The sequence below is a fragment of the Emiliania huxleyi genome (assembly GCF_000372725.1).
Source record: "Emiliania huxleyi CCMP1516 unplaced genomic scaffold EMIHUscaffold_407, whole genome shotgun sequence".
Lineage (NCBI taxonomy): Eukaryota > Haptophyta > Isochrysidales > Noelaerhabdaceae > Emiliania > Emiliania huxleyi.
Window position 1 is genome coordinate 63,216 of NW_005198921.1, and position 10,150 is coordinate 73,365.

Consider the following 10,150-nt stretch of genomic DNA (forward strand, 5'->3'; position numbering starts at 1 on the left):
CCTCCCCACACCTCCCCACACCTCCCCACACCTCCCCACGCGGAGAACACCTCCCCACATCTCCCCACACCTCCCGACACCCCCCCAAAACTCCCCACACCTCCGGAGGCCTCCCCACACCTCCCCACACCTCCCCACATCTCCCCAAGGTGCGCGGGCCGACCTGGCGGCTTCCCGGACGCGACGCATGACGCGGGAGGCTGAGCAGGTGAGGAGCCGCCGGCTGGACCCGTCCCCGAACCTTCTCGGAACCGTCCCTCTGCAGGACCCGGTGATCCAGATCGCCAACCACGTCTGCCTGCAGGTGGTGCTGCTGCTCTGTGGTCTGAGGAGTAGAGCTGCTCCCGCTGCTGCCGCGCGGTCTCTCAGTAGCCTTGCGAGTTTGCTGCTGTGCTGCCGCCGCCCCGCTGCTCTCGAGTGCCCCTCTCTCAACGGTGGCGAGTGCTCCCTCACACGCCTCTGCCTGCAGGGCGAGACCAAGCCGCGCATCAAGAACATCTTCACGCTGGACACCTGCTCCGCCATCTCGGGGGCGCAGGCCCTCGAGATTGCCCGAGATTGCCGACGAGATTGCCCGAGATCGGGGGCGCAGGCCCTCGAGATTGCCCGAGATCGGGGGCGCAGGCCCTCGAGATTGCCCGAGATTGCCCTCGAGATTGCCCCCGAGATTGCCCTCGAGATTGCCCGAGATTGCCCGAGAGACCAGGCCCCGCCATCTCGGGGGGTATGGCTAGGCCAGACCTCGGCCAGACCTCGACCAGACCTCGGCCAGACCTCGGCCAGACCTCGACCAGACCTCGGCCAGACCTCGGCCAGACCTCGGCATATCTCCGGGGCGGAGGCCCCTCCCCTCCCCCCCCCTAAGAAGGAGGTCGGAGCTCGAGAAGGCGCGAGATGACGCGAGATTGCGCGAGAGTAGGTCCTCCCGTTCGAGAAGGAGGCGGAGCTGCTCGCAAAGTGGCAGCAGTTCCTCGTGGCGAGCGACGCAGACATCATCACGGGCTACAACATCGCCAACTTCGACCTGCCCTACCTGCTGCTGCGCGCCGAGACGCTCAAGGTTGGCACCTTCCTGTACCCTCGTCTCTCCCCGTATCTCCCCCATATCTCCCCGCATCTCCCCTAGGCTGGCACCTTCCCGTGCCTCGTCTCTCCCCGCATCTCCCCCATATCTCCCCACATCTCCCCTAGGTTGGCACCTTCCCGTACCTCGGGCGCATCAAGGGGATGAAGACGCGCGTCAAGGACAAGATGTTCCAGTCCAAGCAGACGGGCACGCGCGAGTCCAAGGAGATCAACATCGAGGGCCGCGTCCAGTTCGACATGCTGCAGGTGCTGCTCCGCGACCACACGCTCTCCTCATATCTCCCCATATCTCGCCCCACATCTCCCCACATCTCCCCATATCTCCCCATGCCGGTGCTGCAGCGCGACCACAAGCTCTCCTCGTATCTCCCCACATCTCCCCCCACATCTCCCCACATCTCCCCATGCAGGTGCTGCAGCGCGACCACAAGCTCTCCTCGTATCTCCCCACATCTCCCCCCACATCTCCCCACATCTCCCCATGCAGGTGCTGCAGCGCGACCACAAGCTCTCCTCGTACTCGCTCAACTCCGTGTGCGCCCACTTCCTCGGCGAGCAAAAGGAGGACGTGCACCACTCGATCATCTCCCCACATCTCCCCACATCTCCCCCCATCTCCCCCACAGGCGAGCAAAAGGAGGACGTGCACCACTCGATCATCTCCCCACATCTCCCCACATCTCCCCCCATCTCCCCCACAGGCGAGCAAAAGGAGGACGTGCACCACTCGATCATCTCTGAGCTCCAGGCCGGCAACGCGGACACGCGCCGCCGCCTCGCCGTGTACTGCCTCAAGGACGCCTACCTGCCGCAGCGGCTGCTGCAGAAGCTGATGTGCCTGATCAACTACTCCGAGATGGCGCGCGTCTGCGGCGTGCCCCTCAACTACCTGCTCACGCGCGGCCAGCAGATCAAGGTCATGTCGCAGCTGTACCGCAAGGCAAAGACGGTCGGCTGCCTGCTGCCGGTCCAGGCGCGCAAGCAGACCCGAGGGCGACAAGTGCGGGCGCCTGCGCGTCTGTTTTCAGGCGGTGTGCTCTGTTCTAGGCGCACAAGCAGGGCGAGGGCGACAAGTACGAGGGCGCCACCGTGATCGAGCCCAAGAAGGGCTTCTACCGCGAGCCCGTCGCGACGCTCGACTTCGCGTCGCTCTACCCGTCCATCATGATGGCGCACAACCTGTGCTACTCCACGCTGGCGCGGCGGCCGGACATCTCCCTATACCTCCCCGTATCTCCCCATATCTCCACATATCTCATACCTCCCCGCATCTCCCCGCATCTCCCCGCATCTCCCCGTATCTCCCCACATCTCCCACACATCTCCCCGCATCTCCCGGCATCTCCCCGCATCTCCCGGCATCTCCCCATATCTCCCCGCATCTCCCCATATCTCCCCATATCTCCCCATATCTCCCCATATCTCCCCGCATCTCCCCGCATCTCCCCATATCTCCCCATATCTCCCCATATCTCCCCATATCTCCCCGCATCTCCCGGCAGGTCCGGCGGCCCGACGTCTCCAAGCTGCCGGCCGAGCACTGCACGAAGACGCCGACGGGCGACGTGTTTGTCAAGTCGAGCCAGCAAAAGGGGCTGCTGCCGCAGGCCTCTCCGCTCCCCTCTCCTCTCCTCCTCCGCCCCTCCCCCGCCCCTCCTCCGCCCCTCCCCCCGCCCCTCTCCGCCCCTCTCCGCTCCTCTCCGCTCCTCTCCTTCTCCCCCTCCCCTTCCCCTCTGCCCCTCCTCCCCACCCCGCCTCTTCCCGCCAGAATCTCGCCGCAATCTCGCCGCGATCCCTCGATCCCGCCGCACTCTCCCGCCTCAATCTCCCCCCAATCTCCCGCAGATCCTCGAGGAGCTGCTCGGCGCGCGCAAGAAGGCAAAGGCCGACATGAAGGCCGAGAAGGCCAAGGGCAAGGACATGGACCCCCTCACCTACGCCGTGTACGACGGCCGCCAGCTCGCGCTCAAGGTGCGCGCAGTAATGAATGAATGAAAGAAAGCACCCGGGGGTAATTCCTCAATGTACTCGCGCTCAAGGTGTCTGCCAACTCCGTCTACGGCTTCACCGGAGCGCAGGTCGGCCAGCTGCCGTGCCTCGAGATCTCGTCCTCGGTGAGCGGACTCGGGCGGGGGAGGAAGGGGAGGGAGGGGAGGCGCGTCGCGAGGAGAGGAGGACGGCGATAGGTGACCGGCTTCGGGCGGCAGATGATCGAGCAGACAAAGGAGTACGTCGAGGCGAACTACAACGTCGCCAAGGGGTACGAGCACGACGCGGTCGTCATCTTCGGAGGCACACCTCCCCGCCGTTGGCTTTCTTTTTTTACGCGCGGCCGGACTGTTCTCTTCATAGGTCGTCATCTACGGAGACACCGACTCGGTGATGATCAAGTTCGGCACCGACAGCCTCGCGGAGGCGATGCGGCTCGGCGAGGAGGCGGCGGCGCGGGTGACGCAGACCTTCATCCAGCCGATTAAGCTCGAGTTCGAAAAGTGCTACCACCCGTACCTGCTGATGAACAAGAAGCGGCGCGCGCTCGCCCGCTGCGGGAGATCGCGGGAGATTGCGGGAGATTGCGGGAGGTCGCGGGAGGTTGCGGGAGGTCGCGGGAGGTCGCGGGAGGTCGCGGGAGATTGCGGGAGATTGCGGGAGATTGCGAGGGGGGAGATCGCCCGCTAGGTACGCGGGAGATTGGGGGAGGTTGCGGGAGGTCGCGGGAGGTCGCGGGTGAGTCTCTAGGTACGCGGGTCTGCTGTGGACCAGCACGGCCAAGCACGACTACATGGACTGCAAGGGGATCGAGACGGTGCGGCGCGACAACTGCGAGCTGGTGAAGGACGTGGTCGACACCTCGCTGCGCAACATCCTGATCGAGGGCGAGCCAGACAAGGCAATCTCGCACGTCGAGCGCCAGATTCCCCCCCCATCCCCCCACATCTCCCCCCCTCTCCCCCCATCCTCCCCCCCACCCCCCCCCCACCCCCTCCCCTCTCCCCTCACCCCAGGCTATCTCGTACGTCAAGCGCCAGATCGCCAAGCTGCTGATGAACGAGATGGACATGGGCAAGCTGGTCATCTCGAAGGCACTCGTGGGCAAGGACGACCGGTCACAGTGGTAGGACTCATGACTCACCGGCAAGCCCGCCACCTCGAAGGCGTTCACGCGCTCGGCGGACCAGTACGAGGCCGGCAACCGGCAGGCGAGATCCGCCGAGATCCGCTGAGATCCACCGAGATCCGCAGAGATCCCCTGAGATGCGCCGAGATCCGCCGAGATGCGGCGAGATGCGGCGAGATCAGCGGATCCGGTGCGAGACGCGCGCACCAATAATCGGGCGCACCGCGCTTGTCACGAGCGATCGCTTCGCCTCGCCAATCTCGCATCATCTCGCGTCATCTCGCGTCATCTCGCGTCATCTCGGGTGATCTCAGGTCATCTCCCCCCGCAGGCGCACGTCGTGCTCGCCGAGCGCATCCGGAAGCGCGACCCGGGCCTCGCGCCGAAGGCACCTCCGCCCTCTCTCATGCCGCAACGTAGTAAGGAAGGAGTGGTCCGGTCCCACTACTTTGCCTTCTCTCCCCGCATCTCCCCGCATCCCCCCACATCTCCCCGCAATCTCCCCGCATCTCCCCAAAGGTGGGCGACCGGATCCCGTACGTCATATCTCCCCGCAATCTCCCCGCAATCTCCCCGCATCTCCCCAAAGGTGGGCGACCGGATCCCGTACGTGATGGTCAAGGGCGCGGCCAAGGCCAAGGCGTGGGAGAAGGCCGAGGACCCTATCTTTGTCCTCGACAACAACATCCCGCTCGACACGGACTGGTATCTCGAGCACCAGCTGTCGGAGCCGATCAAGCGCCTCTTCGACCCGCTCGTCGACGATGTCAAGCTGCAGGTCCGAAGACAGAAGCAGTGCCGCAAGAGGGGGGGGGGGGGGTGTAGTTAGCTCAACGGTCTGTACCATGCGCATCTCCAGAGTCCCCCATCGCATCCCCAGTTGCCCACTCGCATTCTTGTTCTCAACGATTCTTGTTCTCACACTCCTCCCCCTCCTGCCCTCCTCCTCCCTCCTCCCCCAAACGCCTCAGGTCCTCTCGGGCGAGCACACGCGCAAGATCAAAAAGGCGATGCCCATCACCACGGACGGGCTGCTGTGAGCGGCGTCTCTTCACACCTCCGGCTGTGAACAGGTGATGCCGACCACGGGCGGGCTGATGGGCATGGTGACCGTGTCGGTGCGCTGCCTCGGGTGCAGAGCGGTGCTCGCTAGCCGAGACTCGCCCGACACTCGCCGACACTCGCCGAGATTCGCCGAGGTTCACCGAGGTTCGCCTTTTGGCGGCGCGTATTTCTTTTGTTCCTCGCCGCAGGTGCTCAAGTCGGGCGGCGCTCTCTGCGCCAACTGCACGCACCGCGAGGCCGAGGTGTACATGGAGAAGCTGCGCCACCTCTCCGCCTGCGAGAAGCGGTGCTGGCGGATCATGGCGCAGTGCCAGCTGTGAACAGCGTCTCTTCACACCTCTTGCCGTGAACAGGTTCTGGCAGATCATGGTGCAGTGCCAGCGCATCACCGGCGACCGCTCCGCGCGGGCCTGACTCCCGGCGTGCCGTCCTCCTCCTCTCTGCATCTCCTTGCGGGTGCTGTGCTAGGCGACGGCTGCAAGGGCGGGCTCGGGATCGTTCGCCGCGTTTTCTCTTCAGCCGGCTGTTTTCTTTTTTAGGCGACAACTACAAGGACGTGCTCGGGATCGCTCGCGACTCGCCAATCTACTACCAGATGAAGAAGGTGCAAAAGGACCTCAACGAGGCGGGAGCTAGCCGAGACGGAGCCGAGAGACTGGCCGAAGGAGGCGCAGGCGGGTCTCGACGAGACTGAGTCGAGAGTGGGCCGAGGTTGGCCGAGAAGACTGGCCGAGATTGGCCGAGATTGGCTAGGTTGGCCGAGATGGAAGGGCCGCAACGAGCGGGCTCGCCGCCGCCGCGGGGCCGTGGTCCCTCTGAGCGTGACTCGATTGCCCCACCAGGCGCGGGAAACCATCTCCCGCTTCGGAGTGCCCGTCTAGCGCCGTCTAGCGCCGTCTACCGGCAGCAGCGCCGCGCCGCCGCGGTCGACGTATAGCGGCCCGGTGAGCACAGCCCGGAGCCGCGCCGGCCTTGGGCGGCGGCGGGGGGCGGACCTCGAGGCGGGCGGGAGGCGTCGGCACCTCTCCTCGGCTTGCGACGCGCGAGCTTCCTTCCGGCGGCGGCAGGAGAGGCGGCGCGGCATGCAGCGAGGTGGGCGGCGCGCCAGGAGCGCGCGCGCTGCCCGCCCGCCATCAGTACGTAAACGTGACTCCTTGCCTTTCGTGTGCATGTACGTAAGTCTATTCGTGTTGACTCTCTCTGCCCTCTATCAGCCTGCCAAAAAAAAGAGTTGGAACTGCGCCGCGCCCTCCTCTGACCAGCCCCCACAGCGAGGCGGGGGGAACCCGCGAGGTCCGAGGAGCGCGAGCGGCCAGCGAGCAGTGCACAAAAGGTACGTGTACGGTGTACCCCTCCCGGGGCTCATTACCATTAGACACGGACGAACTCGGGATCGATTGGAGTGTGAAGGCTTCGTAGCCGTTCGACGTCAACGATGATCTCATCAGGCAGAAAAAGTGCCGCCGTGGGTCAACCCGTCATGCGGCAGGTGGCTTGCTTTGGCTCGCTGCCACCGCGGTGGCTCACCAAGGACTTTTCAGCGTGCTGCGTCATCACCGCGCGGCGCGCAAGCCACGCCTCACCCGGGCAAAAGGAACGACCGCGCGCCGCCGCCGCCCGCCTCGCCGCACCGCGCCGCCCCGCGCCTCGCCTCGCCTCGCCTTGCAGCAGCGCACGCGCACACGCACCCATGCGCCCGCGCTCGCTCCGCGAGAGCGAAGCAACCCTCCAAGCGAGTTCCGAACCGGGAGCCAACAGGTCCCGGCTCGAACCGCGAACCGGTTCGACCACCGCCGCTGGCGGTTCTTGCAAAGGCATCAAAGGCAGTGCCTGATATAACGTGAAATAGTGCGAGCGCGCGAGATACTCACCCGACCCACCGTGCCCTCGCGACAGAGATCTCGCGCCGCGCGCGCTCGCACACGCCGCCCGAGAGCACTCCCACCCCCGTCGCCTCGCAAGCTCACAGGTTGATTTGAGGAGAAGCAGCTGGGGGAGGTCATCGTCGACGGGCCGTTTCACGCGCTCACGCCCGCCTATGTTGGCCAAGAAAGGCGGCTACACGTGTGGGCGCGAGTACCGCTATACGCGTCTGCACGTGTGGCCGCGTATCTTGGCTAAGATACGCGCCGGCACAGAATGACACGTATCAGGCCCCGCCGAGCTCGATCGATGGGCGGCAGCGGGTGAGGGCGGCTATTCTCCCCCGAGGCAGGCAAGGATACGCAGTCCCTCGTGTCGCGCGTGTAAGTCCCGGTTGCCGTGCGCGCCAGCGCGTGTGGCCGCGTACCTTAGCTAAGATACGCGCGCACGGGCGTGGGTGGGTAAAAACGGGGCACTTTGCGGGGTTTGCCGCGTTTCTTCGACCTTGAGCACTTGAGCACTGGATAGGGTCAGTTCCGCATGGTACGGGACCCCTCGATCGTCTCGCCCTCCCTCACTGGTGTGTTCATCGGGGGGGGGTCATAACTCTTCGACCTCGGGAGCGGCGGCTATTCACATAAACGCACAACCCCGGGCCCCGAAATCGCACAGTGACAGTGCCGGCTATTCACAGCCTTGTTATGAGAAGAAAATACGTCCTCATATTTCGGCAGTGTGATTTGGGCCGGGCAGGGCAGTGTGGGTTTCACACCCGGGGCAGGTAGGGGATCGGGCAGGGCAGTTGTGCGGCAGTGTGCGGGCAGGGTAGTACAGCAGGGCAGGGCAGGGTAGTCTCCGCCTGCCGTATCGCCTCGGCGCCAGCGGCAGTGGGAGCCGGGCGAGGCCGCAGCAGCTTAGCGGCGTCGGCGAGGCCGTACTCTGAGCGCGCGTAGGCGATGGCCGCCTCTTTCCAGTCGACGTCCTTCTCCAGGCCGCCGTCGTCGTTTTTTTTGTCGAAGACGAGCTCCGAATTCTCGAGCAGGTCGCACGCACTCAGCAGTCCCGACAGCGCCGACTCGTCAAGGACCTATGGGAAGCGTCACGGACGTGTCATGGACGTGGCTTGGTGTGCGCCGCCCCTCCCCTCCGCACGGCCCATCGAGCACCCAGTCGGGGCTGAAGGCGAGGCGGCCCTTGTTTTGCGGGTCAAAGAGCCGATTGACGCCTTCCGTGTCGAGCGGCTTGTCCTCAAAGCCCCACACGACGCTGAGCTTCACGGGCTCGTCCTCATTCGAAACCCCGCGGTGGGGGGCGTGAGTTATGACGCGAGACGAAAGAAAGATTTTTAGCAGTGAAGAAGCGAGAGAGAGGTGTGTGCGAATACTGACGTACTTACATACGACTGACGTACTTACGGACGGTGTCGCAGGAGCGCTGACCGCGGTTGAGCCTCCCCCCCCCCCCGCCTGGCGAGCCTGGCGTCCCGAGCCCGCTCCATGCGCCCCTCGACCTAGACCTCGACTCGCCGCGGTTCGCTGGGCGCGCTGGACTCGCTGCCTAGCTCGCTCGGCTGGCTAGCGTCTATGCTGGAGTCGCTCGGGGGAAGAACGGAGGCGGAGCCGAGTGGCGCGGTGAGCCCAGCGGTGGCTAGCGACCTGCTCCGCGCGTTGCGTCGTCTGTAGCGCACGAGGCCGAGTCCACAGGCGAGGGACAGCAAGAGCACCGCGATGATCACGGAGATGAGGCCCACGCCTCGGAGGGTTCCTGTCGCGCTACTCGGTTCGCTGATCGTGGACGTGGAGGCTTGCGGCGGCAGCGGCGGGAGCGGCGGCGGAGGGCTCTGCATGGACGACGGTGGGGGCCGCTCCACCGCGGGGTCGCACGCTGCCATGGCTCGCTGGATGGTTGGATAGGCGCCCTCGCTGCTCGAGCCACGTCCAATGCACACAGGTGGGATCGACGAGAAGGAGCGCATCGACCCGTCGAGCTCCGTCAGAGGCACCCAGAGGAAGACGTCGAAGGCGCACGCCTTGTTGGGTGTCTCTTGGCGCAAGCTAAGCGTGTTGCCCTTCAGCGCGATGGACCCGCCGAAGCCAGGGAGTATGTTGGAACACTTTCGCCGATAGAGAGTGAGCGCGTACTCCGGGTTTTCTGCGATCCCGTATTCGAGACGGCGTGCGAACCGCACATGAACGCCGGGGGTGCCCGGCTCGCACCGCTCGCAGTCCTTGTCGGGCCATTGTCGATTCGAGAGCTTGCCGACTCGATCCGGATTAGGGGCGAGGCCCGTGAGGAAGAGCTCGGTGGCAATCTGAACGCCGGGGGCGTGCACCTTGAGCCAGAGGCCCCCGTTCTCTCGGCTGCTCCATATCTCGACTTGTCCGTTCATCTCCTGGGCGCCAGGACGGAGTGATTGCTCCGTAAGTTCGGCCAGAGCAGAGGCGACGTCCGTCTCCCCATTCAGCGACAAGCGGCGGGCGCTGTTTGGGGAGGACGGCGGGGGGGCCAGCGGTGGGGTCGGGGGGGCTAGCGGCGGCGGCGACGGTGAGGCATCGCGCTCAACGTGGTCGATACCGCTCAAGCAAGAGCCCTCGTGCACGCCGAGCATCCAGTCAGATCGCGACTCCACGTCACCGGCGTCCGGGCCGGCAAAGCCGCACCTCAGAGCGGTGCCAGCGCGCCAGCGCGTTGTGTTGACGACCCGAGGGTCGGAAGGCAGGCCGTCGTATGGCGTGGCCTTGAACTGGTACCAAAGAAGCGCTGCGATGTCGTAGGCTCCAACGACACCGTCGCCGACCGAGGCGTTGCCGCATTGCTCAAATCCGAATAGGGACTCGTCGGTTTGGACTAGCTGGCTATTGTTCATCATCATTGCATGGAACACCTCCGTCTCAGGGTCATAGACCGTGGCCTCGGAAGAATCGGTCACGGTGCCAGACTCGTAGTCCATGTTGTGAATCCCGAGGGTGGAGCTGCCAGCGATGTCGAGGCACTCGAGCAAAGGCTGGACCGCAGCAG

At 65.2% G+C, this 10,150-nt stretch overlaps 2 protein-coding genes across 2 annotated transcripts in view; both read left to right on the top strand.

Moving 5' to 3' along the window:
* Positions 1–6,150, top strand: part of POLD1-1 (putative DNA polymerase POLD1) — a gene marked incomplete at both ends in the record, with an annotated part of 7,753 nt that extends 1,603 nt beyond the window's left edge. Inside the window, 21 exons of the mRNA XM_005769918.1 lie at positions 171–185; positions 262–304; positions 470–538; positions 920–1,060; positions 1,192–1,332; positions 1,574–1,654; positions 1,793–2,053; positions 2,134–2,211; positions 2,932–3,057; positions 3,126–3,200; positions 3,273–3,362; positions 3,439–3,668; positions 3,826–3,988; positions 4,116–4,175; positions 4,794–4,982; positions 5,176–5,211; positions 5,278–5,346; positions 5,458–5,555; positions 5,623–5,660; positions 5,809–5,894; positions 6,112–6,150. Coding sequence (XP_005769975.1) covers positions 171–185; positions 262–304; positions 470–538; positions 920–1,060; positions 1,192–1,332; positions 1,574–1,654; positions 1,793–2,053; positions 2,134–2,211; positions 2,932–3,057; positions 3,126–3,200; positions 3,273–3,362; positions 3,439–3,668; positions 3,826–3,988; positions 4,116–4,175; positions 4,794–4,982; positions 5,176–5,211; positions 5,278–5,346; positions 5,458–5,555; positions 5,623–5,660; positions 5,809–5,894; positions 6,112–6,150 — 2,128 coding nt within the window. The remainder of the gene's footprint in view (positions 1–170; positions 186–261; positions 305–469; positions 539–919; positions 1,061–1,191; positions 1,333–1,573; positions 1,655–1,792; positions 2,054–2,133; positions 2,212–2,931; positions 3,058–3,125; positions 3,201–3,272; positions 3,363–3,438; positions 3,669–3,825; positions 3,989–4,115; positions 4,176–4,793; positions 4,983–5,175; positions 5,212–5,277; positions 5,347–5,457; positions 5,556–5,622; positions 5,661–5,808; positions 5,895–6,111) is intronic.
* A 2,302-nt stretch (positions 6,151–8,452) lies between these two features.
* Positions 8,453–9,141, top strand: EMIHUDRAFT_369971 (hypothetical protein). Its single transcript, XM_005769919.1, has one exon. It carries the CDS (start codon positions 8,860–8,862, stop codon positions 9,043–9,045), a length of 186 nt encoding a protein of 61 aa, XP_005769976.1. The 5' UTR covers positions 8,453–8,859; the 3' UTR covers positions 9,046–9,141.
* Positions 9,142–10,150: the final 1,009 nt, after the last annotated feature.

Bases quoted from the DNA above. Each gene is read 5' to 3' on its own strand.
- EMIHUDRAFT_369971 (XM_005769919.1), top strand. From the start codon at position 8,860: ATGATCACGGAGATGAGGCCCACGCCTCGGAGGGTTCCTGTCGCGCTA.